The sequence below is a fragment of the Rhodnius prolixus genome, unplaced genomic scaffold (assembly GCF_049639745.1).
Source record: "Rhodnius prolixus isolate KJV_2025 unplaced genomic scaffold, Rpr scaffold_2, whole genome shotgun sequence".
In the NCBI taxonomy this organism is placed as follows: Eukaryota; Metazoa; Arthropoda; class Insecta; order Hemiptera; family Reduviidae; genus Rhodnius; species Rhodnius prolixus.
In genome coordinates, this window is record NW_027411592.1 from 12,113,373 (window position 1) to 12,140,932 (window position 27,560).

The 27,560-nt window shown below is 30.3% G+C and overlaps 1 protein-coding gene across 3 annotated transcripts; it reads left to right on the top strand.

The window, feature by feature from the left end:
- Positions 1 to 1,154: 1,154 nt before the first annotated feature.
- LOC141448955 (ankyrin repeat domain-containing protein 13C) lies at positions 1,155 to 18,936 on the top strand. Of its 3 annotated transcripts, none has more exons than XM_074117871.1 (12): positions 1,155 to 1,290; positions 1,719 to 1,760; positions 2,980 to 3,084; positions 3,165 to 3,296; positions 5,579 to 5,790; positions 6,920 to 7,051; positions 7,511 to 7,675; positions 8,099 to 8,248; positions 9,489 to 9,618; positions 10,435 to 10,552; positions 11,689 to 11,879; positions 13,594 to 18,936. In XM_074117871.1, exons 2-11 carry the CDS (start codon positions 1,745 to 1,747, stop codon positions 11,702 to 11,704), a joined length of 1,176 nt encoding a protein of 391 aa, XP_073973972.1. In that variant the 5' UTR covers positions 1,155 to 1,290; positions 1,719 to 1,744; the 3' UTR covers positions 11,705 to 11,879; positions 13,594 to 18,936. The 3 variants fall into 3 exon arrangements, with proteins under 3 accessions (XP_073973972.1, XP_073973969.1, XP_073973970.1); XM_074117868.1 differs by lacking the exon at positions 1,155 to 1,290 and adding an exon at positions 1,307 to 1,449; XM_074117869.1 differs by lacking the exon at positions 1,155 to 1,290 and adding an exon at positions 1,307 to 1,449 and having other exon boundaries at positions 11,689 to 11,787.
- The last annotated feature ends 8,624 nt before the right edge of the window (positions 18,937 to 27,560 follow it).

The window sequence follows — 27,560 nt, forward strand, 5'->3', positions numbered from 1 at the left end:
ACTGATATCCAGTTTTAGTCAATCTTAGACAGTAAATGACACTGAAAACTGCATCCCAGCTATCTCTACCACTCTGAAAGCCCATTTGTTGTTTGGAATTATTATTATTTATTTCTTATTTTTTTGCACAAATCGGCAAAGCCAATTGTAAATCTTGAGGTAAAACATTGGGAGAAATTATGTTGAATATGACAATACCGTGGTAGTTACATAATGTAGAAGTTACCTCTTTTTATTTTAATAGTAAATATTTATATATTAATAGTTTTTTATTTTACTACAATAATTTCAGTATGTCAATGGTGTCAAAAATTTTATTTAAAAGATTTAAATAATCAGCGGTAAAAAAAGGCGCTTGAAGCACTTATTCGGTACCTGAACAAATGCGACTCCTTATTAACTTTTAACTTATTAACCCATAACAGCTCATCCATTGTTTTGTCATGTGTTTAGCTGAATCTTTGTTTAGCCATTCTTGACATCAAGTCACACCTAAGATTTGCTTTCTAAGCCAGAGAGCAGGCTCTTTTTTTCACGCAAAATGGGAGCTAACATGGCTACTTTAGTGCAGATGAAAGTTCTTATTTCTTTTCTGAATGAAAGCTAATAGTCTTTTTCTTGTTAGTTTCTTAGTAGCAGGAATAGTTAGTTGGGAATGTAGATTGAATCTGAAAAAACTGTATTAATTTTTGAATGCGCTTGTTAAAAAATGAATTTATTTAGTGTCATTATTAAAACAATTACTCCAAAATTATTAACTTCAATTTCGTTTTTAATACAGGATCTTTCTATTGATTTTGACCGAATAAGACAGCAGTATAAAATTAAATCCATTCTGACACACCTACTAAATTAATTTGGCAGGATCCCGCTTCAAGTGGAATGTCTTGGATTACTTCAGTTGTGAATTTTTAAAATTCTAGCATTGGTAATGGAATTCTATTCAAGAATTCAGAATGCTGAATTATTTTTTGAGAGCCTCTCATTAATTTCGGTGAATCCTCTAATTCCTAAACGGGAACAGAAATTTAAACCTTATTTCATTATAACTTAAGCACCAACATATATGTACATTAATAAATTGAAATAACATGATAAATTCCTTCTTTTTTTTTGTGACTAACTCCTGAATTTCGAGGGAAATTATCTTTATAATATATTACTTTAAAATTAGAATTATGGTTTCCATACTTTCGATTATGTTAAAATTTTAGGAAATCTCAGTCTCAATTAATTAATACTTAATTTTCAACCTTTAAGATAAAGTTACCTTTGCAGAGGGAATTTAACGTAAGTACATGTTTTGTTGGTTCTCCTATAAGTAGTTTAATTAAAGTATGGCGGCCGACCGTGCATGTTATTCGTTGCATGAATGTATTTTCCGAGGTGATGTCAGAAAATTATCGGCATTACTAAGAACAGAGGACGTTGAAAAAAAAGATAAGCATGGTTAGTAATGTGTTGCCAGTTTCGATCATTTGTGCTTATATTTTTTCCCTATTAAATTGTGTATCTGTCTCACATACAAGGTATTTTTATTATGGGAAACGTGCTTCGATTACATTAACTTTCAAAGAAGTAAAGTAAGAAAACTGAATTCATGTAACTAATTCACATCGTGCGCCAATTAGAAAATAAGGTTCATGATGAATGAATGGTGTTTGTGATCAATCTGCCTTAGTTTATATAACTTTTGTAATAACATGACTCCTTTGCAGGAAACACTGCGTTACATTTGGCTGTGATGCTGGGACGGAAAGGTAAGATAAGTTGCTATGTTTTAATTCACATTAAAATGATGAGTAGATCACATTTTTAATGAGATAATTGCCTTCATTTGTATTGATGCAAGTGCTTACAAATGAGGAATTACCGTCCGTTTTATATTTGTTAAAACTGCTGACTACAGTAAATGTGTCCAATGTCCAATGAAGAAAATTAGGTTTTATCCCGGTAGATTATTTGGATTTATTTGTCTCATTTATTGCCGAAACTTACCTATGACATTAGTTGTTTCGAGTGCCATAGAATATTGAACTATCTAATTCTGTTTAGAATGTTTTCTTCTTTGAATCTTCACCAGATGTTGAGAGTTTAAATTCAACACTATTATGTTCTTATAAAGTCTTATGTTTGCTTAATTTATAGTTAGTTAATTTCACCTCTGCTTAGAGGGCAGATATGTCATTCTTATCAATACTACTTAAAATTATGGCCTCTTAGACCATGTACAGCGTACACTTGTCACTTGTCCTGTTTCCTAGAGCAGTACGTCTGAGTAGTAAAAGTTGAACACAAAGTATTTCCAGAAATTAATTTTAAAAAGCAATCAAAGAGACTAAGTACTTTATGCTTCTCGTTTTCAAATCGGATCAATGGAAATCTGGTTAAATTTTGGAGTGGTATGCTATCACATAGCGCAGTTGCACCGGGAAAAACAGAAATAGTGGTTCAACCGAGCGTTTGCACGAGTTCAATAGAAGTTTGACCAGTTATACTACTAAGAAGTAACCCCGGTAGCAGTGGAAGACTGTTACATGAGTAGGCTCTCAAACTGAAGTTTTACCCGATGTCTCTTCACTTGAATTATCATGTTTAGAATTAGCTTAATAATTAAGGTTTATTTCTGAAAAAGTATGAGCTGTTCATTGTGTCTACACCACACCACTTTTTCCACTAAACTTATTGTACATAAGTAACGCTGTATTTGGGTGGATATGTGTCACTTTGAGTTGCTAATTTCATAGAATTAAAAGTTTTCAAATTTATTTGGCATCTCCCTTTCACGTAGCATTTCTTATACATCTTTTGTTCTTATAAATTATTTTAGTTTTTAATGTTTATCCATCGTTTAGTACACTTATGAATGATTCAAATGCAACATTTTGTCTAGTTAAACGCTTAAGAGATAAGAGCTTGAAACAAAAGCAGATTATTTATTAAGTTTTGTCGATTTTTGTTTGTCATTTGTTCTTACAGAATGTGTTCAGCTATTGCTGGCTCATAATGCTCCAGTTAGAGTAAAAAATCTAGCAGGATGGAGTCCTCTGGCAGAAGCTATAAGTTATGGGGATCGTCAAACAAGTACATACATTTATTTCATTTTTTAAATTATTTTTTATGTCTGTTTATTATAAAATTTAAACATTTTATTTTTCTTACAGTTGCTTCCCTTGTAAGGAAACTAAAGTCTCAACGGAGGGAACATATTGAAAGGCGGCGACCGTGTTTAGTTGAAGCTTTAAATCAAATGGGTGACTTTTATATGGAACTGAAGTGGGATTTTACTAGTTGGGGTAAGGTAATTTTTGTGTTGACTAAGTTAAGTAATTATTAGATTGGTCTTAAAAAATTCCTGCCGGCGTCTTTCATTGTTTTATTCTAAATTAAAATCATAATCGTTTGACCTAAGGAGGAGGATGCACTTAAGATTTATGACAAGAACTGTAAAACTGGATATTACTAATACAAATTGATGAATACAAATTCTCGTGCGCCAGAATTTCAGCAAAAACTGCGCCGAATTAAATGTATGAATATTGTTTTATAAATGACATGATTATCCGGGTTTGCTAACCTCGTCTGATTATAATTTTTGGCATATAAAGATATGCTTATTTGACAGTACAAAGCATGATAGAGTTTAAAGCAGATGCTTTGTCAATTGAGAGATTTTGATTTCGGATCTTGTTTTGTATGTTAAGTACGCCCCAAGATAATGTACAGTAATTTTCAATATGAAGAAAATTTTAGGCATTGATTGGGGTTAAGTTTAAGCCTTAGTTAATGAAACCAATTATTCATTCTTTAAATTGCATTGTAAAGAAAATAATTTTATTTTTATACAATTTTTTTTTTAAATTTGTAATAAAGGTGATCCTAAATGTCACTAAAATTACCATATAAAATACCCAAACGAACATAAATCTAATTTGTGATAGATGAAAGCAGTCGTTTCCTAACAGACCGGGAATGTAGGCAGTTTCATTTGTCTGCAGTAGGAACCTCTCAAAAATTTCTTTTAAGTATTTCGAGCTTGCACAAAGTGTTCTAGCAAAATCAGAATTCAAATTTTATTTGCAAGGATTTTTTATATGTATATATTTTTTTTTATTTAAGGTATCAATAAACTGATGGTAATTCGGTTTGATAGCATCAGATTCAATTTGGTCTCTTCGTTAACTGTTATCTATCTTGTCCTGGTCGTTGATATATCTGTTCAAAAAGAAAACAGTTTCGAATTTTTGAAGCGGAAGCTTAAACTTTTTCTGAGAGACTTGAATATTGTTTTTAAGGGGATATTTTAGGTGGGATTGGTTTTCTAGCTTTCCTAATGAAAGCATCGTTTAGATGTGTAACTCCAAGATACTTTAGTTATTGCTGAATACGCTATTCAAACTTGACCTATCTAATTAGTCCGTTCAAGTTTGTATTAAGAAAAGGATGCCTATGTGCTTTTAAAGGCATCTGTGTTATATCTATTTAAGAAGCGACAAATGTATTGCAGAAACATATTTTTACTTTCAAGAGAAAAGGCATCATTTATGCACGCCATGAAGAAAGACTAATGCAGTAATAAAAGGTTTAATGTAATAGGATGGATAATAGAATATAAATCGAATTCAAGCCAGTAAAAGGATTGCGCGTGCGAACTAAATAATCACAAACCACTTGGCAAGTGAAAAACAAATCGCTTGATGGAACATGTCCAGATGGAGTATTTCGTTACCAAGTAAAAATACATACCTTGTCATAGCATGTGTGTATTCAACATTGTTGCACCAACCAATGAGACAGAAGTGCTAAATTGTGTGCACATGGCGTCAGATTTCTAAAATTAATTAATATTCCCAATCTCTGGCAATAGTCATTTTAGCTCTTTAAACTCGGCAGCGGCTTGAGAGAAAATTCCACATGTGAAAAAAGTTACCTCCAAGAAAGTTAAATGTAGAACAGATTTCGATTTTCTCCAATACTTTGTTTATTTTCCTCTACGTTTAAATTGAACGGTTTTACTTTTGGAAATGTTTGCAGCATACGGGATAAATTTAATTTATTAGCGCTGCCTTAGAAATTTTAGTTAATCAGAGCCATCATCGTTGTTTAAGAGATTAGAATATCTGTTCCTATATCTGATAGCTGCAAAATTTGATTATTTACAGATCATTCTAGTACATACAGGAATTATTATTTAATTATTTGTTTATTTTAAATAATCAAAAAATAGTGAAGTTAACGAATTGCCAGAAAAGAAAATTATTTAAAACGACTCAGCGAATAGAATGAAAAGGTATCACCTAAGCTATCATCACTTGTAGTATTTGAAGACACACAGGATAACTATAATTTAATAAAGTGATGTGCGGATATCGATTTTTTTTTTTTAATTTTTTAAGTGCATCTTCCTCTTAAATTGCAAAGGTCACCTCTTAATATCCAAATTTTTGGATCTTCATGATTTTTTGTATGTGATTAATACACACTAAAATTTTGCGATTAAAAAATAAAAATTTGCGATCGCAAAACTTAATAAAAAATCAGTTTATCAACAATTAATTATTATATCCTTCATTTATAGTTCCACTTGTATCCAGAATTCTCCCGTCAGACATATGCAAAATTCATAAGCGTGGTTCTTGTATTAGACTTGATTCCACATTAGTCGATTTTAATGATATGAGATGGGAGCGTGGAGATGTTAGTTTTCTCTTTATCGGACATGTCAAACCTTCAGAAGCGCTTACAGTTTTAGACAATAAGGAATGTCTTTATCAAAGGGTTCGCTATGAGGTATGTGTACATGTTTTAAAATGGTTACAAGTTTCTGTAAGTTTAACCTTTCGTTATTTTTCTTAAAGCATAATTTTTATACTGTTTTCATCAATATTGGTCTAAATTAGTAAAGTAAACTTTGGGCTGATGACCCTAAGTCGCGCTCATAAAATAATAAAATATAAATAAATAAGATGGACTAATAATTAAAAAACACTAAACTCTAAAATGAAAACATTTACACATTTTAGTTGGTTTATTATTTAATATGGTTTATTCTGAGAATTTATTCTAATAACTTGCAGGAACTGCTATAATTGCTGTTGTTTATTTGCTAAATAATATCGTGTTGATAGTGGGCGCTAATGACCAAGGCAGTCGATACGCCCCAAAAAAAATGTAAAATTTAATTTTAGTAATCTGAATTAAATTGATTTATGCAAAGTCAATTTTGATTCTAATGTTGTGTTTTATGCTTTTAAATTTTCGTTACATTTACATGATAAAAATAAGATGGTAGCTCTTGATTCTTAAAATTTAAAAGAATAAATAAATTTTGAAAATTGGTAGAGGTTATTGAATATCCAAACTTTCTGTACCATTATATACATATACATGAAGATATATTTTTATTTTCATTTTCGAAGGAACTAGAGAACATTTGTCAAGTATTTTGCTACATAAATATCGTGTTTAAAGAACTAATTTTTTTATCTTTTTAATAGTACTCAGGAATAGTAATGTACGCTCTGATCTTTCAGACCGTATTTAAATATATTTTTTTTAATTTTAATTTTGAATTCGAATCTGTTTAGGAAAAATTAGCCCTTTGACGATCCACTTATTTAATGAATTTTAACGGCTAGAAATATTATGAAAATACTTAGTGATGAGGTAAAAGGGACCAAAATAAAAGTATGGGATTCCCTTTAGAAAAAGGACTTGACTTCCTGCTCGAAATAATAAAAAAAAATTAGTTCTTCAGCGGTGTAAATAATAAGTTAAAAAGTAACAATAATAAAAAGGATTTGGAGCTCACACTATCCTAATTAGAATTATAAATGTTAATTATTAATCATAATAATTTATTTATCATTGTATTAATCTCTTTGGAGGAAACCTCAGGGTCCGTTTAAAAACTTTTCAGGAAACAGAGATGGAAATTGAAGATGAAGTAGATATTCTAATGAGCAGTGATATAATGGCAGCCCAAATGTCTACCAAATCCATTACGTTTACTAAAGCACAATCTGGCTGGTTCTTTAGAGAAGATAGAAAGGTGAGCACTACTTTTACTGAAGTATTTACTAATTTTGATTTACTCTCGGAGCAAAAAAGAAAAAGCCTTGTATTGATTTTTGTTTATTGGCAATATTATTAAATATATTAATAAAAAAATAAATGAGAATAGTTAATTGTTTGGTTGCTTGAGAGAAATGAGATTAGTAGATGACAACATTCTTGTTGGTTATCACTAACCTCATTGAACAGTTTCGTTCAATTGACATTGACTGTGTCTTATAGTTTATTTTTTAAATTGAAATTTATATATTGACATTTTTAAAGTTAATTACATAATGGATATAAGAAATGAATCTACATATTTAGGTAGAGGAGGTACTTCCGGAATTTGTAGATACTTTCTGGGATACATTATAATAATTATTAACTAATTATTCATACAAAACGTATCTGTGAATATTTCTAGTTAGGAATGTTCAAAACACTTAAATTATAGGAAACTGTTGGGGCATTCCAAGCAGATGTATATGATATTAATGGAATGGTCCTAGAATCAAGAAAACGCAGGGAACACCTATCAGAAGAAGACCTGCAGAAAAATAAAGCTATCATGGAGAAACTCACTAAAGGCAATCCACAGATAATAGATTGTAATGGAGAGGTAGTATGGCATATTATACATAATTTAAATATTTAGTCGAATAGGTTATGTTCTAATTCCATGAACAAGTGATTTGCTTTGTCTTATGTTTTGTTAGTGACTAAGTTTAAGCAGAAACCACTTAAGTTGCTCCGTTAGACAGTTTAGTTATCATTTTCACAAATATGATTTTTATATTAACAAATGTAAATTGAGAGGTTTGTGGGTAGTTTACCTTAAAACTAAGTAAGATTGATTGATGATAACCTGATTACCTAGCATCCTGATAACTTTCTTGAAATTGATTTTGGATTTTCATCCATCTTCATAGGTGGATTTTAATCCATACATTGAATCAGGTTTGGGTTGGAAAATTAAACTTGCACTGAATCAGAAGAGTGATGAAACAAGCAGAAGATCAATGTTTTTCTTTGTTTTTCATAGGGTATAAGAAGGTGTTCTTTAGTACCCCCTCCTGATCCTGGAGTAACATGGGAACAGTACATTAACAGTGAAAGCGGAGAACACCCTGCACTTGGAAGATCATTAGTTAATAAAGAAACGTCCAAGGCATTTCGAGCTACTGTAGCAATGGTAAATTTCCTTTAAATGTAGTAATATTAAATTATTTTAAATAATTTAGTAATTAAATTATTTTCTTTTGCTTATAAAATTCGCTTCAAAAAATAAAACACGCCAGATAAAAAAAAAATAGTTTTTTAATGTGCTAATGCAAAATAGTCATTATTCGTAAATCTACAGAGAGTTAACTGCTAAAAGTAATAATAAATTAGAGGAATCTAGCTTCTAATGTCTTATTACGTCTATTGAGTGTGTTATATCCCTAATGTAGTCATACAATTCTAGGAAGATGAGGAATCATAATAGTATCTAGGAAGGAGTTCATGGCGATTAAGTGTGGTCGCTAAAAATGTGTGCCAATTAAAACGTATTTGAGACTTCGCCTTGAAAATTAAATCTAGTAGAGAAAAGAGAATAGAGTAACTATTATTGCTCTCTCCTTTCGATTCCACGTGTTGAGTTCCGAATAAAGGCTGGGACGTGATATTCACCCGAAAATGCGCAAACAAGTGGAATCGTTGTTGTATAATTTTAGAACCATTGACAGGTATCTAGGCGTACAAAGCAACTTAGTTCAATTTTCTTAGCACAGTCTATTTAAGTATGAACTCCATGAACTTAAGATCGACTAGGATGATTTTTAATTCAGTTTAAAAGTTGTTTCGATCCCTATAGTATGGAGCTTTCTTGATGCAATTCATAAATTGTTGTGATTGCCTATATCAGAATACAGTGGTCTTGGACAACTTTCATTAATCTCCCTCTACCTAATTCGCGCCTTATTTGCACCTGCTACTCCCTGTAGCGAAGGTAAATCTTAAATACCTTACTTTAGCTGCAGTGTATACGATAACCTTTGCTTTATTTTAACAGCATCTCTCAGATCACGTCTAGTTAGTATCATAATTAGATAATAGGTTTTTTCGTTATTTCGTATGAGTATAAAAAGTATAATAATGTACAAAAACTATATAATGTTTACGTTTTCTTACTGCAGGTTTGGAAATTGTTGAGATAATTCAAATTTTGTATTTCTATTTTTCACTGGACGTATACGTTTAGAGATCACTTGAGTCCGGATAAGTTCACATGCCCAATGTTGAAGTATCAACATTTTAAATCCTTAAAATTCTTGTTAGGGTTGAATACAATAGTATTGGAAGAATATAATAATATTGGAGAAGAATTCTAGACGTTGTATCGGAATTAAAAATTAAACATATTTTTATTAATTTATTATATTATTTTTCAGAGTCCGAATTTCCCGCTATCTGTTAGCATGCTCTTGGACGTGTTGGAAGTTATCGGTCCATTTAAACACTTCAACAAGCTGAGAGAATTTATACAAATTAAATTACCTCCGGGCTTCCCAGTAAAAATAGGTAACCATATTTTAGTGTGGATAAATGTTATAAAAATAAATTGTCAAGAGATGCCGATTTTGATGTTCACTTATACTTTGTAATTTTTTATTATTGTATATCATTGAGATCGTACTGTAATAAATCGTTTAGGGAATGTAAAATGTAGAATAATACTTGATTAAACAATTTTAATTGATTAAAAATAAAATACTGACTGACTATAGTTATTGGTGATTCTACTGAATTCGGAAAGCTACAGTTTTCTCACGAGTGATGATTATTTCGACGTGAACTAATAGCGAATGTTGTAACTACTACATTAAAAAAAAACACTTCAACAGTTAATTAGATTTGTTATCTTTTGAATCTTACAGTTCGTAAATATATGAAATGAACTGTAACCCAGTATAAAGTGAGAAATGAAGTATTGAAGTAGTAGTCGGAAAACAATGATTTAGAAAGGGGGTCTGAATAGAAAAAAAAGAGTTACAACTATGAATGATTTAGTTATTAATCAATCCATAAATTATAAACCTGTAAAAAGAAATAAAATATATTGATTTAAAAACAATGAGAAATGTGATAATATAATAAATTTATTCAATTTTAATTTAAATTTAATTCTAAATTATATGCTTTTAATGTTCTTGTGACAGGGGTTTTACTTTTTATTATTATTATTTTATTATATAATATTAAAACATATTGAAGTTATGTACTTTATTGTCTGGACAATTCAACGCATCAGCATGATTTAGTTCAGTTTTTAAATTATGGCAAACTGTTATGTACTATTTACAAACTATGTTAATATTATTACTTTTGTTCCCTTAGATATACCAATCCTACCAACGGTAACAGCTAAAATAACATTCCAAGATTTTGCATTTAGGAACGATATTGATCCAAAATTATTCGAAATTCCTCCGTACTACAAAGAAGATCCCAACAGGTAATTTTATTCAATTTTAATTTAAATTCAATACTAAATTATATGCTTTTAAAGTTTTTGTGACAGGGGTTTTTCTTTTTGTTATTATTACTATTTTTTTTTATATATCTGTACCTCGGAGGGAAAAGGCACCATGTCCATTTTTTTCGATTTTCAGATTTTGGCATCATTTTACAAATTTTTTGTTGCTCTTTCTACAGGTGTAAAGCACTATGACCTATGTTTACTATTAAGCGATTTATGTATTTTTAAAAAGCGCTATGATACTTCATTGCTCAAGGGTAAAAGGCACTACATGGGCATAAATTTTTTCACAATGGAGATGAAAGTAAAATATTTTAAAATATGGGAGTTAAAGTGGCCGTACCTAATGTAATAATTACGGTGAGAAGTACAGGAAAGAGTATAACCGGAAAAGTGGAACAAAAAATGAATTTGGAAAAATATCTTCATTTGGTTCCCCTGTAAAATTTACTTTTTGTGACATGGTGCCTTTTCCCTCCGAGGTACAGATATTTTTTCAGTTTTGTAATAAGACTGTATTTGGTCTGATTTTGTTAAATGTTTTAACAGTATTTATTGAAAATGATTAACTGATCACTAACTGCGTTTTATTCTTATTACATTAGAGGAAACGATTGAGTACGAGTAAGATATTTTGTAGGAGTTTTCGTTGGAAACCATAGCGTAGTACAAATACTATTCAAACACCTCTTTATTTTACTTCTATAATGCAGAAGAATGACAATCGTTTTACTCTGAATGATTATTGGTTGTATTTCGTATGGATTACTTTTGAGGTAGAGCCATTATCTTCAACTAGAATTAGATACAGTGCAGTCCAAGTCATGAACATACACATACACACACACACAAAAGATAGGAATTGCAGTTAGTACGTATGTAGGTGCACAAAAGATAGGAATTGCAGTTAGTACGTATGTAGGTGCACAAAAATGTAGTTGAACTTTTTTTCGTAAAAAAAAAATCGAAAAACAGTATCTATTTTTAAACAGAAAAGGGTGTATTTATTTAAAATTTTATTGTTTCTTACTTTATTTAAATTTGGCAGATGAAATTTACTGAAATACTTACTTGTAGTTACCCTGTAACACGTAATAATTTTTTTTGTTCAGGTTTCCAGATATATGACCGGCACAAAGTCTGCACCTATCTGAGAGAGGTATTGAACTTGAGTTTTGTTCCATCTCTTCGTGTGTCATCACTATCGACCAGTAATTACAAATCATTAATATCCTGTTAAAATAATCATATATAAAGAGAGTGATAACCATCACGTTTTACATGATAATCACAATAATAATGAGTAAGTTCTTTGTTTGGTGAGAATGAAAGAGGAAGTGAATGAAACTGCTGGTAGGGAGTATAAGTACAGAAGTACATAATAAGGGGAATTTTGTTTTAGATAATGAATAAAATACCTCTTTCGTGATCGGATTAATGTGCAAGTTATTAAAAATGCTCTTAACAATCGACTTCTTATATTTCAGAGTTACTGTATTAAAACTGAGAGTTCATCACAGTTACAAAAAAATACTTTTTTATAAGAAATTATTTTCATATTTTTTTTTCTCTCAGGGAATAATTTTTTTTTTTTTTTTAAAAAAATTAAGGCATAAGGCGCGTAAACATTGAGGTCCCTAGCGTCCGGAGCTTTTTTTTTTATTGCACTGCCTGCCTCCGGACAAAGAGGAGTAAGAAGGTTTTAATAAGAGAAACTCGACGGGTCGGCAGACAGCTGGATTCGAACCTCTGATTTCCGCGAGAAAATCCAGTACGCTAATCCCTTCTCTTGTTGCAATTGTTAATCTTAAAAGTGCAGATTCACCATTTTAAATTTCAGTAGAAATATTTCAGTTTGGGAAACAAGAAGTTTGATGGATAAAGTGGGATGTTTATGGACCATAGATGTCTCTGAAATTTTAATTTGTTATACTGTCTTATCTAATGCTTGGAACTGGCTAAAAACTTAAGTGTGGCAAAGCATTCTTATCTAAGTCATTTAAAAAAAGAACAGATTATAGATAAAAAAGGATCTATGGAGAGATTTATTCCATTTTAAAAATATAAGGCTTTTGAGCGATCAAGGGACTATTTACGGATTGCCAAACTCGTTCATATTAACTTATTTAGAGAGAATATCGTCCAAAAATCTCACTTTTGGATGTGGGTTAATTCTCAGCGAAGGCGTATTTTGTAAAAATCACTGTTGGTAAGCAATAGTACACTAGTGTTCGGAGATTCGCGGCGTCATGTGTTATTGTTGCTGAAGTTAGAATTTTCAGATGCTATTTACTTCTAAATTGCGTACGAATTTTAAAAACAAATAGCAGTCCAATCTTCTGTTCTTATTTAAAATGAAAATGAATAAAATAAAATATTATTATTATATATATATTTTTTAATGATTTAAGGCGCGTCAACGTCTAAGGTTATTGGCGCCCGCTTTTTTCAGTGCACTGCCGGCCTCCGGACAGTGTTCTTTCGTTAGACAACACTGTCCATCACCGGACAGTGAGCTGTAAGAAGTTCCTAGGAAGAGAAAATCTAAGGGTCAGCAGCTGGAAACGAACCCGGGACCTCCGCGTGGGAGTCCAGTATGCTAGCCGCCTAGCTAATCCCTTCCCTTATTATTATTATTATTATTATTATTATTATTATTATTATTATTATTATTATTATTATTATTACTATTATTATTATTATTATCATTATTTTTGGTTTGTTTTGTTTCCGGCGCATTGACTTCTACGGTCATTAGCGCCTATTATTATTATTATTATTATTTAATTAGGAAAGAATGGTTTTTATAAAGGAACAGATAAAAACAGAGCTTTTCAATTGGAGAGTTTAGAAAAAAATTACCGTGAGGTTCAATTTAAAATAGAAGTTTTGGCAAATTTTGTTCAGGTACTTTTTTTGAACGCATCAAGTAATATTTTAACTATCCGAATTTAAACTTTGGATGGACTCCGAGAATTTAATTAATTTATTGAATTGACATTTTCAAAATTTTCCAGCATACTACGACACCGGACGACGATAACAAACTGGAGTTGGAACTCGCAGCAGAATAGACACGAGCTCAGAATTTGGTTAACAAAAATTTTGTCTGCACTTCTCATATCAGTACATTTTTTTTACCTTCACTCATTTCTCTAGCCATTTCTTTAAGTATTTTTGAATATGTTATAAAGTTTTTCTTTTTCACTGAACTATTAAAGAATTTTTATGTAAACAGTAAACGAACCCCCTCAAGCTACGAAAATATATTAGGTTTTTAAAATTCTAGATTAGAACATTTTAAACAAGTAAAACAAATCACAGCGATGAGTTTATGTCATTAGAATCATTTTTGGAAGCGTATATGGCGATTTAATTTAGAAAGAATGAACGAAACCGGTTGTTGTCTAATTAAAATTAGATTTGGGTTGATTTGGCTAATTACTAGTAACTAAATGGATTAAATTAATTTTAAACAATACCCCGATGTTGTAGGCAATGTTCATAAATTCGCATATTATTGTCTTATCATTTTGAAGTTGAGAATATTTTGAAGAAATACGATTTTAATTATTCGTCATTAGAATTCGTTTGAAACAAACATGCCACATAATAATTAATTCATGTTACATGAAAGAAATATATTTGTTTTATCGTTGGGACTCTGCATTTCGCCCACTCTGACCTAACACTATATTCTTTCAAAAAAACAACAAATTTTTGTAAATTAATTTTTTATTTTCAAATGTGCAACATTTAAGTCATTTGTGATTTCTGAATTAATATATATATATTTTTTTTAGAAAATATATATATTTTCTACAAATTTCATTCATTTATGTATTTACGGACAATGTTTGTACAATCCGAAAATATGTAATTAGTATTTTAAAAAATAAATTAAATAAAACAATTGTGACTTCATACACAGTTCTGAAAGACGTTTTGACAAATTACAAATTTTGGCCATTCCTCCTGAACTAGGTTGTATCTTAAGTTATTTTATTATTCATTTTATCTTATTCATAAAAGTGCGTTTGGAAAAAAAAAAAAAAAAAAAAATCACTTATCAATGCGCTAATTACAAAAAAAGAAGAAGAAGATATGTTTGACTAATTTAGAATGCAAGTGTAGTTGAATTGCAATAGTTGGCAAAAAATTAATAATTAAATTCCAGATTTAATTTGTGCTAAAATTTTCGTTAGTCAATTTTCTTACTGTGAACAGTTAACAGTGGTTAGTATATTTTGTACTGCTGTTTGTGTTGGGAAATAAGTGGTCTAATTTCTGAAATTAAAAATAGTCTATGGAATATAAACCGTATGAAAATTAGTACTGTATTGTAACTTGGGTTGGACTAACGAACTTCAAACCTGTTAGGGAAATAATTTGGATGTGAATTTTTCCTGTGGGATAAAATGTTCCTATTTATGTTCAGAACAAATCTGTTTTTATATTGTATATATTTTCTGATAGCATTTAAACTTTGTCTATTTTTTTCATGTTATCTGGTTGTAAGTACTTATGTATGTCTGTTGGTAGGAAGGTGTTCAGGTACAGGTCCATGGATCTATTTGACAGCTTCACGCTGCTGACGTTTCCATATACCTGCAGAGTATCCATAATTACTTAATCTATTCTTTATTAGTTCTCTTTCAATAAGTATATCCTTGTACACCTATAATGTCTGTCTCATGCCCACGTATGATGCCTCGAAAGTAGAAATGCATGCTCAGAGTCACTTATTAATACTAAAAATGACCTTCGTCAATTCATAAACTTATTACCCTCTTAAAATTTATGAATTCTATATTACATGTACGTTTAACCCGTTCTAAATGCCACTGAAATGTTATTGAATGCAGTATTAGAGCTAAAATAGTATTTGACAGATTTTGTTTGTTTGAGAGTCCAAATTTAAATTTATTTACACAGGACGATCTATTTAAAACGCACCAATCGCTAATAACTTTTTAGGAAAGCGGAATTTCGAAAAAACCACGAAACCATATTATTTGAGACTCAAAGAACAAAAATAATAATAATGTTAGGTCAAGAAGTCTTGCTTAAGGCGTACATTAAAATGATGTTATTTGATGTTAACACAAATTTATTCTGACTCACCCATAACCATTACATTACACTACATTTTTTTAAATCTTCAATTATTATTATTTTTGTTCTTTGCGTCGCAAATAACATTTTTTGCAGTCAGAGGACCTCCCAAAACGTGTATTTGTGGTGGAAAATTAGTATCTAAAACCGTTCACGAATAGATAAAATTGTCACTTTGATCTTAAGTATCTCGACTAATATTAGGGGGATATCGAAACGGGGTTAATGTCACTTTTCATAGTTTTTTATGTAGTTTTCATAATCATTGTCAAAATCCCAGTTGGGGTTTTTGGCCGTAACTCCGCCAAAAATGAAGATACAGCATCGGGGGTGGAAAATCGTGGGTTTTTTCAAAATTCCGCTTTCCTAAAAAGTTATTAGCGATTTATTTATGGTGCGTTTTATTAAATGGATCGCCCTGTATATTACTGTATACATGGACATAACACATATCAGACAGTCGACTGACCCTCATTTAATCCCTACTCAGTTGGACGTCAAGACTTATGAAAAATATAAATAGTTATTCCTTTTCTATTTATTATTATTATTATTTCGAAAGGTAACTTTCATTATTTTTAGAGACAACTACATTCGCAACCTTTCTCACACTATTTTATAATTAGAAATATACAAATGACATAAAAGTGAAGGAAAATAAAGCAAAACGTTTGTTTAATATCTAAGAAATATTATCTGGCTACAGGGTCATCGTAGGTAAAATTATATGCTCAGAAATCACTTTATAAAATCTAACCTTTACGTTGAAAATTACTCAGAACGGCACCATTTGCAGATGTTGACGCGCCTTAATTGAAATAAATAGAAGAAGACAAATTCTATTGTATAAATTAGTCTTTCGTACAAGTAGATAAAAAAATTCCAAATTAATTCTAAGGATTTGACCGCGTCAGCTCCACATCTTACCTAAGTTGTTTCCATAGATTTTTATTAATTTTTAAATAAATGTGGCAGGTTTGTGTAGTGCACAGAAACCAATTGTTAAATCAATTCAAATAAATCCCTACAAGATAAAGGTTTTTCATTTTAACCTAGGAATGCAGTTGGGCTAATTTTATTTTTTCCTTCAATATAACTTTTTAATTACCCATTGAAAATATATGTAGTAGAATTCTCGTAGTTTTCCTTAATTTCTTAATTTTAGGTATAAATTCACAAAGATTTCTATTTTTTATCATTTTATTTCATAAAGCGTTTTATCTTTTTTAAATTTTATTTATTTATCAATCATCTTAAGATGGCTTTGAACAAGACATCTTATTTTTAAAGATGGCCATTATTATAATTTGTAATCACTTCATGCATTGTAGGATAACTTAATTTTTTTTTTTTTTTTTTTTTTTTTTTTTTTTTTTTTTTTTTTGGCGCATCAACAGCTGAGGTCATTAGCGCCCGGAGCTTTTTCCAGTGCACTGCCGGCCTCCGGACAGTGTTCTCTCGTTACAGACAACACTGTCCATCACCGGACAGTGAGCTGTAAGAAGCTCCTAGGAAGAGAAAATCTAAGGGTCAGCTGCTGGATTCGAACCCGGGACCTCCGCGTGGGAGTCCAGTATGCTAACCACATAGCTAATCCCTTCCCTAATAACTTAATTTAATGAGTATATACAAGTTATTCTGCATCGTTATACCTAAAATGTTACATTTGCATCACCTACCTTCAGATAAAATCTTGAATTTTTTTTTTTACTTAGATTTACATGTATTTTTATATTCTTAATTTAATAAGTTTTCTTTTAAGTGTAATCTTGGACAAAAAAGAGAATATGTTAACAAACAAAGAAACCAAAGAATCACCATCCGTGAATGCTGTGAATAGAACTAGTCGATGGTTTATAAATGGTTCATATATAAAATCACACTTTCCCTCTTATTAATAATAAAACTTCATCTTGACTTAATTGCATATCACTTTATTCGTTTTATTGTTAATCTCAATTTTCATAATAACGTGTCCGCATTATATAAAAATAATATTTAATGTATATAAACAATATTTTTATATGATCTCTTAATTTTTTAACTGTGAATTTTAAAATAATATTTAGCGTGTATTTGGACTTGTTTAAAATAATTATTATGTATAGGATTGTATAATTATTTACTGTATTGGATTGAATAAAAGACTTAATACACGTATTACAAAAAAATCCAATATTAAATTGAACTTATTTTCTATCCCAGTGTTTTATTTTAAATAAATAAGAAAAATAAAAGTCGCTAAGTACCTTTTCCTGAGAAGCAAATTTGCGATCTGTGTAAATTTCATTTTGACATCAGAATTAAACCATATTAAGAAAATCATATTTAACTCAAGTTTTTAGCAATTGATTTTTTATCACATTTCAACATGTAAACTGTCAGTTTTCAACATTTAAAAACGTTTAAGATTATTATAAAAGAATTTTTTTATAAGCACAAAGCTTTGCCCTGCAATAACTTCTTATCAACTTTGTATACTCGTAATATGGAGTGTGCACAATGCTTCAGCAATTTTGAAATGTTAATAAGCTCAGTTTTCTCCTAATTGATTATATTTACAGAATTATCTGTATTCAATTTATTTTCAGTTCTAAAATTAAATCTTTTTTATTCCTAAATTTCTACCAGAATTCTAGACATTCCAATTATTTTTCTAATCTAAAAATAGAAATTACTTGAAAATATTTAATAAAATGTAAAAAAGATAATTAAGTTTCTAGATACAGTAATTTAATTTACAAATTCAAGCCAATGCAGTAATTAGTTGTAAGCCTCTTTAGACTGTAAAGGCTTAGTTCATCTTGTCTTGTCTCGATACATTTTATAAATTATTTGCAAAGAAACATAATACATTGTCCATTTGTGCCTTTTTATACAAAATAGTTTTTTCCGCAATTGTTAAAAAAATAAAATAAATAAAAAATACGCGTAATAGTTTAAATTCCGATTCAAGGGATACCAGTAGCGAATTTTTATTTGCTTGTTAAATCAAAATTTTAATTTTGTGGTACTTAAAATCAGCAAAAATATATTTTTTATTTTATATAAATCTTTACTTTGTATTTAATTTGAACCTTAAGTATTTTTTGTTATTTAGTTGATAAGTTTACCTTATTATTTTAAAACAGTGAATATCCGTATCCCTTGCGCAAATGTCCAAAGCAGGGTACCAAAATTTGTAGGCAATAGTATTATTGTATTTATTGTACAAAATAAGTTAATAAAAATGTGTTCATCCATAACTTTTGGTACTTAATCAGTTATTGATGAATTGTGTTATGTTATAATTAACAAAACTACTGAAAAAAAAAAAAAAAAAATCGTCGAAGTGTTTTTTTTTCAATCATCAGGTTTACTTCTTACTTTTCAATATAGATCAGCCCATGTACAACATAGCATTGTCCTAAATATTAACTAGCAAATGCAGAAACTGCAGCAAACCAGTGAAAATAGGAAGTCAATTTTATTGAATGAGAATATTTCAAATCGGATTTGCATACGCGAAAAAAGCTAATGTAATCTTTGTACCAGAAAAATGCACCACCCAGGATTGAAGTTTCAAATTTGAAACATTCACAGTTCACTCACATAAGTAGAAATGATTTAATTGGGGAGAAAATGAAAACAAATACATGCGTTACTCCATGATAAAATACATCCACTAACGCTATAGGGTAAGCATTGAATAATGAGTATAGTATTCTAATATGGTATCTCAGCCCAGACTTGCTTAAGGAATTTGTGCAGTAGACCACCCAAAATTACGCCTGTCACTCATGAACTTTCTCACAAACAATCTTCGATCGTTTCGCTCCAAACAAGAACGGACAGACACTATATGATAGCATGAACGTTAAGTCACAATCCACTTCAATAGCTGCAAAAAGTGAAACCTCTCAAACAGTTAAAAAGTTAATAACTTGTAAAGGACGTCCACTTTTTGAATCATGGTGCTTTTTTTCACACAATAATCTTCATAATCCTAGCAAGAGGTTTTGGTTCGTAAACTATCTTTTGGCCATCTTTGTTAGCGGAAATTTAAGAATTTACTTCTTCATAAAATTATAAACGAAGAATGAATATTTTCTTGAATTGAACCTTCATTGTTTATAATAAGACCTTACCTCTACTCTTTAACAAAAACTTACAGTTTAAAATGTTAAGTATAAGGGTTATTAAACGCCAAAAGGTACACAAATCAGCAGTCCACAACATTTCATTAATACATCGTTGATATTATTTAAGTAATTTTACAGCATTAATTTTCATTAATATTTTTTAGAATTTATTAGATGTCACAGACCCTTATGCTGGCCAGTTCATTCATAATATTATTTTGTTATAATTATGATAAAATGTGTATTATATCTTCTTTATTAAATAGGTACTTTATTTTAACTCTATTCCAAATTATTCTTCAGATTTATCTTTATTATGCCCTTATTCTGACTAGTCACATATACATGCATGTTAAAGTAGAAAAAGACAGTTAGAGTCGGCTACTGTTTAAATTTGAATCACGGAGGATCTAAAACAATATTTCAGTCTTGAATTCGTCTTACCGAAATATTCGTGAGCACAAATAACACACAGTTAATAACAAGTAGATTATACAACTATAATTATTCATTTCTCAATTGTAATTTAATTTAGTCCCCCTAATTTTACTTATAGTAAAATACTGGAATAATTAGCTGTCCTAAAAATATGCATATCTTATTTATTTTATATTACATATATACAACATTGTGGGAAGAACACCTAGATTGAGAATGTAATTGAAGAAAACTACATTATTTGCGCTAGAGCCAGATAATTATTACCTATTATTATAAACGCTTGACTACTACATAAAGTAACATCACTTTATTCGAAGAATGAACTTAAACCGACGATTTTTATTTAAAAATAAATAAATAAATAAAATAAAATAATTGATTTTATTAATTGTATGTTGGTGTGAGCATTTTTTAAAAAAAGGTTTTGAATTTTTAGCCTCATAATTTTTTTTATTTTTTATAACGTTTTTCTTTTTAACCTGTAATTAATAGTTTGATTATTATAGATAAAAAGATATTACAGTCAATCTACAGTGCTACTTGAACAAATATTTTGTAGATGAAAATGGCCAGCATATGTGACATCTAATAAATTCTAAAAAATATTAATGAAAATTAATGCTGTAAAATTACTTAAATAATATCAACGATGTATTAATGAAATGTTGTGGACTGCTGATTTGTGTACCTTTTGGCGTTTAATAACCCTTATACTTAACATTTTAAACTGTAAGTTTTTGTTAAAGAGATTTTTGTACCTTATGGATAGATTTCCTTTTTTGCTTTACAGATTTTCTTAACATTTGTAATAAGCAATAGTTTCATTATAACCTGATAAGGTGTTAAGTTGGAACCGTAACTACCACTGGAGAGATCTTTTTAAAGAATGGTTATAGTTGCGGTCCCCAAACCATCCTTAATAACAATTTTTTTGAGAAAGCGTTTTGAATAAAATAGGAAGGTATTTGTACGTAAATAGCAAAATTAAACTGTGATTTCAGTACTTCCTTTTAAGAGGAGCAAGAAAAATAAACTGCGATTACAGTACTTCTCCCTAAAAGGCAAAGAGACAAAGATTTTGAATCGAACGACAGTTCATTGATGTAAATTAGTTCACTCATTGATAATTTTAAAGATTGCAGTACTTCCTCTTAGTAGGAGTAAGAGCATGATGGCACTTCACAGCCACGTAGAGGAGCTTTAATGACTTCTTCGTGCTCAATTTTATCAAAATCGGACTAAGCGTTATAGAAATATTGGTAATAATAGTTTTTGAAAGGGCCTTATTTGGGTGGGGCAAACTCCCCTCCTTGTAAGGCACGGCGTCGAGACTTTTAAAGTGCAAAGCTGTACAAAATTTCGATTCGAATGACACTTCATTCATGAAAATCGGTTCACGTGTCGATAATTTGCAACGATTGCTATACTTCCCCTTAACAAGTGTAAGAGCTGATCGCCGCTTTAATGTTACGTAGGGGAGCCCTAACCCTATCATCCTACCAAATTTTAACAAAATCGGGCCAAGATTTACAGAGTAATTAGTAATAATAATTTTGGAGGGGGCCTTACATTAAGGGAGCTAACTGAGGAGTTTCCAAAATTATTATTACTAATTACTCTGTGAATGGGAGGCCCCATTCGATGTACAGCGTCGAGACCACCAAAAGGCACATCTACATAAAATTCCGAATCGAATGACACCTTATTCATGAAAATCGGTTCGCGCGTTTAGGCGCTACGTTGTTTACAAAAAATGTAACAACAAGAACAAGAACAACAACAACAAGAACAAGAACATTTTCTGGAAATGCCGTTTTTGCTCATTTTCAGCAACGTATTTCTCAAAATCTATTTAATCTATGTTGTTGCAAAAAAATTAAAGTCATAAAGGAGGATTTGCCCTATATTAAAACTGTCCGGTAGGACAGTTGTATAAGGGTTGACCATCAAAAACTGCACGAAAAAGCGTAACGTTGAAAAACACCCAACTTTGACAATTTTTTTCTCTTTTTCTATAAAAGATAAAATTCCCAAATTTTCTTTAAATCTTACTCCAAACCCTCCTTTATAACTGTAATTTTTTTGCAACCACCCAGATCTAATAGGTTTCGAGAAAAAAGTTGCCGAAAATGAGCAAAAACGGCTTTTTCAAAAAATGTTCTTGTTCTTGTTCTTCTTGTTGTTGTTGTTCTTGTTGTTCTTGTTGTTACCTTTTTTGTAAACAACGTAGCGCCTAAACGCGCGAACCGATTTTCATGAATGAGGTGTCATTCGATTCAATATTTTATGTAGATGTGCCTTTTGGGGGCCCCGACGCTGTACATCGAATGGGAGAGGAGTTAGCCCCCTTTATGTAAGGCCCCCTCCAAAATTATTATTACTAATTACTCTGTAAATCTTGGCCCGATTTTGATAAAATTTGGTAGGATGATAGGGTTAGGGCTCCCCTACCTAACAATAAAGCGACGATCTGCTCTTACACTTGTTAAGGGGAAGTATAGCAATCGTTTCAAATTATCGACACGTGAACCGATTTTTATGAATGAAGTGTCATTCGAATCGAAATTTTATACAGATTTGCACTTTAAAAGTCTCGGCACCGTGCCTCATAAGGAGGGGAGTTTGCCCCACCCAAATAAGGCCCTTTCTAAAACTATTATTACCAATATTTCTATAACGCTTAGTCCGATTTTGATAAAATTCAGCTCGAATAAGTGGTTAAAGCTCCTCTACGTTGCTGATTCTCTTGCTCCTACTAAGAGGAAGTACTGCAATCGTTTAAATTATCAATGAGTGAACCGAATTAAATCAATGAATTGTTCGATTAAAAAATCTTTGCCTCTTTGCCTTTTAGGGAGAAGTACTGCAATCCTAGTTTATTTTTCTTACTCCTCTTAAAAGGAAGTACTGAAATCGCAGTTTAATTTTGCTATTTACGTACAAATACCTTCCTATGTTATTCAAAACGCTTTTTCAAAAAAATTGTTATTGAGGATGGTTTGGGAGCCGCAACTACAATTATTTTTTAAAAAGATCTCTCCAGTGATAGTTACGGTTCCGACTTAACACCTTATCAGGTTATAATGATAGAATAGCTTATTCCAAATTTTAAAAAAATCTGTAAAGCAGATATGTAACTTTGTAAAATAGACAAAAAGGAAAATCTATCCAAAAGGTACAAAAATCTCCTTAACAAAAACTTTCAGTTTAAAATGTTAAGTATAAGGGTTGATTAAACGCCAAAAGGTACACAAATCAGCGAGTACCCAACATTTCATTAATACTTCATTGATATTATTTAAGTAATTCTACTGCATTAATTTTCATTAATAAGTTATTTTTTAGAATTTATTAGATGTCACAGACCCTTATGCTGGCCACTTCATTTATATTATTTTTTTGTTATAATTATGATAAATCACATATACGTACATGCATGTTAAAGTAAAGATAAAGTTAGAGTAGGCTACTGTCTTGAATTCGTCTTACCGAAATATTCGTGAGCACAATTAACACACAGTTAATAACAAGTAGATTATTAAACAATAATTATTCATTTCTCTATTGTAATTTAATTTAGTCCCCCTAATTTTACTTATAGTAAAATACTGGAATAATTAGCTGTCCTAAATATATGCATATCCTATTTACTTTATATTACACATATACAACATTGTGGGATGAATACCTAGATTGTGAATGTATTTGAAGAAAACTATATTATTTGCGATAAAGCCAGATAATTATTACCTATTATTATAAACGTTTGACTACTTCATACAATAACAATTACTGTAATGGAAGAATGAACTTAAACCGACGATTTTTATTTAAAAAATAAAAATAAATAAATATAATAAACAAAATCATTGATGTAAGTTGGTGTAAGCATTTTTTTAAACAAGGTTTTGAATTTTTTAGCCTCATATTTTTATTTCATTTTTTATAACGTTTTTCTTTTTAACCTGTAATTAATAGTTTGATTATTATAAATAACTAGATATTACAGTCAATCTACAGTGCTACTTGAACATATATTTTGTAGACGAAAATGGCCAGCACAAGGGTCTGTGATATCTAATAAATTCTAAAAAATAACTTATTAATGAAAATTAATGCAGTAGAATTACTTAAATAATATCAATGAAGTATTAATGAAATGTTGGGTACTCGCTGATTTGTGTACCTTTTGGCGTTTAATCAACCCTTATACTTAACATTTTAAACTGAAAGTTTTTGTTAAGGAGTTTTAAAGAAAATTTGGGAATTTTATCTTTTATAGAAAAAGAGAAAAAAATTGTCAAAGTTGGGTGTTTTTCAACGTTACGCTTTTTCGTGCAGTTTTTGACGATCAACCCTTATACAACTGTCCTACCGGACAGTTTTAATAAATTTCTCTGTAATGTATCTATTGTTCCACAAATAATTTATCTTAGGATAATAGAGATAAAACGCACCTTCTAATTAGAGCCCTCTTTTTGTTTATTGCTGTGAAATAAATTTGAAACCGTAACAGTTAGCTAGAAGAGGAATGGTACCCAATCAATAGTTTATGAATAATGAAATAACCGGAACAATATGTTCATGTATTTTTCAAAGAAATAATAATCACTAGCACTTAACATTTTGCTGGATACTTCTGTTTTTCCTACTTTTGACCTGTTGATTGCCTCCCAAAAAATTAAAATCATTTCATATTTTTATTTAAATCAAATTAAACCACTGCTGGTATGTATTACTTTATTAAAGCTAGCTATTAGAACGATGACAATTCAATGACTATGAAAAATTATTTGATGTGCTCTAGATGAATGAATTGCCTAAATTTTGTATCTGTTGTCTTAACATTAAATTAATTTTTGCTTTCTTCCCAAAAGGAGAAGTAATTTGATTTTATTTTAGTTTATTTAAGACGCGTTAAGATCTAGATTATTGTTCCCCGGAGTCTTTTTTTCGTACATTAGGCTTGCATATTGTGTTCCTTTTTTACAGGCAACAGTGCCCATCGCTGGACCATAAAAGTCTGTTAGCAACCTCTAAGAAGAGAAATCTATCACTTGGCTGAACTCCTCGTACCCCAGGTGGGAATTCTGCTGCGATCGAATAAAACTTTTGAAATCGAGTACTCATAGGAAATGAAGATGTCAGGTCTCCTAAATGTAAAAAAACTGTTTTTGGCGCATTGTCTGTTACGTGTGCACCTAGCTCAGAAGTGGAAAATTACTGGCAGCTTGAACTTCGTAGATCATTTTGATTTTATAAAAACTTTCAACACAAAGATTTCAGCCGAACTTTAACAAACGGAATGTACGAATTTCTGATATATATGTATAGTGCAATTTTCTTTGGACTTCGTTTACCACGGATACTTAACACTTTATTAAAAACATTTTCCCAGAAATATTGATTTATTTGGGTTTTTTGGGAATTGTCATGTCCTTCTACAATGTCTGTTTAGTTTATTAGCACAGTATATTAACTAAACAGCTAAACGAATACTAGCTGGATAATATCTTGTTGATTCACACGCAAACTTAAGAGTTCCAAGTTTAAAGAAATGCGACAAACGAAAATGCAATTGCTCGGGTTTTCAAAACTGATTGTTGATTCAGGTATGAAATTTACAATACCAGTATTTACATCACAATTTGAATATCACTATCTAGTTGGAATCACAAGAGTAGAGTTTGAGTGCTCAAAAAAGAGAAGTGCGGTTGCCATACAGAGCTTTGACTCAACCATTATTTTTACACCTTGTAAGAGAAGGAATTTGATGCTGCAGATCTTCAATTTTGTTAACACAGGCAGAATTGATACAAAAAACTTAATGGCAATGATTAGTGGTTACAAAAAAGAGAAAAAAGGTAATACTAAAATGAAATAAAGGGGGTCTGGAAAGGCTTTTTATTCAAATATAGATTTTTTTTTTTAATTTGCGGTATGAAAAAGTTCTATGTTCTATGTTTATAATTAGCGCAAGATTAAAACAGTATGCATATGTTTCTTCTTGTTTTTTAACTTTCGTATACATGGTACTGAGATAAACAAATGGACAGATATAAGGCTGATGACCTTATATTTTATCTTCTTTATTGGAATTTTGCGCCTGCAAAATTGGAATTCATGACCCCATGAATTCGTAAAATCAGATACTTCATCTTATTTTCTTTTCCTTTGAAGAGCTCACAATAATAAACCTATAACATAAAAAGATCTTAATAAAAACAATATTGGATTATAGAGAAAAGAATATCCCAAATTAGATATATAGGTTTTCGCAAATGATGGAAGACTGCTCGCTGATTGTTCGAAACTGAGAAATATAATTCTTGAGCAAAGCACGTTTTACCGCCAAAAAATTAGTTTACAGATGTAAATGTGCCATCAATTGACGTGTGAGAAAAAGTTTATTTAATTTTTTTCCTAGCCTAATCAAAAATATATCTCCTTGAATTTTTACCCAAACTAACTAAGGTGTCTAGAGCTAATTTAGAAAGGAAAATTCTTCTAAAAGAACAGTGTACCTAATACATTGTATATAATTTAACGTTTATTAATTTATGTTTTACTTTTTTAGTAAATAAGATCTAATAACCCAACCCTTGTTTGTTAAACTGATATTTTAAAAAATAGATCATTTACTTCTTGATTTTTAATGTAATACTAATTAAAGTTTTCTTGCATTTGTACAAAGCCAAACCTTCATAACTGTGTGATTTGTTATTCCTAGCAGTTCCAGAGAAAATGCAGCTAAACAAATTATTCTTCACAAAAATACGTGAAGAAACATTACAAAAAGTAGAAATCGTCTCCTATTTTCACTGCTTTGTTGCGATTTCTGTGAGTGCTAGTAAATATTAAGGAAAATGCCGCGTTGTACAAGTATAGTCGTTATAGTTAATAGTGTGGCTAATGCTTGTTTGAATACGTAGAATTGATTTGATTTGAATGATAAAAGATAAAAATCATTGGAGTTAAGTGGAAATCGTGTTCTAAATTGAAAGGAACACTGATGTTTTTATCTGAAACTTCTTAGTTTGGAGATTGCCAGGTTGAATATTTAGGGCAAAGTTATTTTGAAAAGTAAGAAGTAAAAATCATTGGAAAGGCCAATGCTTGATTGTACAAGTTAAGTCGATGTATTTTGAAAAATAAGAAGTTAAAACAACTGGAAAATGTAGTGGCCGTTCTTCATGTTCACTGGATTTCCACTTTTTCTTATTTTGATAGTTAATATTAAGGCCAACGCTTGGTCGTATTAGTTAGGTCGATTTGTTTTGAAAAACAAGAAGTAAATAGAAGTGGAA

Bases quoted from the DNA above. Each gene is read 5' to 3' on its own strand.
- LOC141448955 (XM_074117868.1), top strand. From the start codon at position 1,338: ATGGCGGCCGACCGTGCATGTTATTCGTTGCATGAATGTATTTTCCGA. The intron at 1,450-1,718 runs GTTAGTAATGTG...ACTCCTTTGCAG, and splicing joins TGAAAAAAAAGATAAGCATG to GAAACACTGCGTTACATTTG. The intron at 3,297-5,578 runs GTAAGGTAATTT...CTTCATTTATAG, and splicing joins GTGGGATTTTACTAGTTGGG to TTCCACTTGTATCCAGAATT.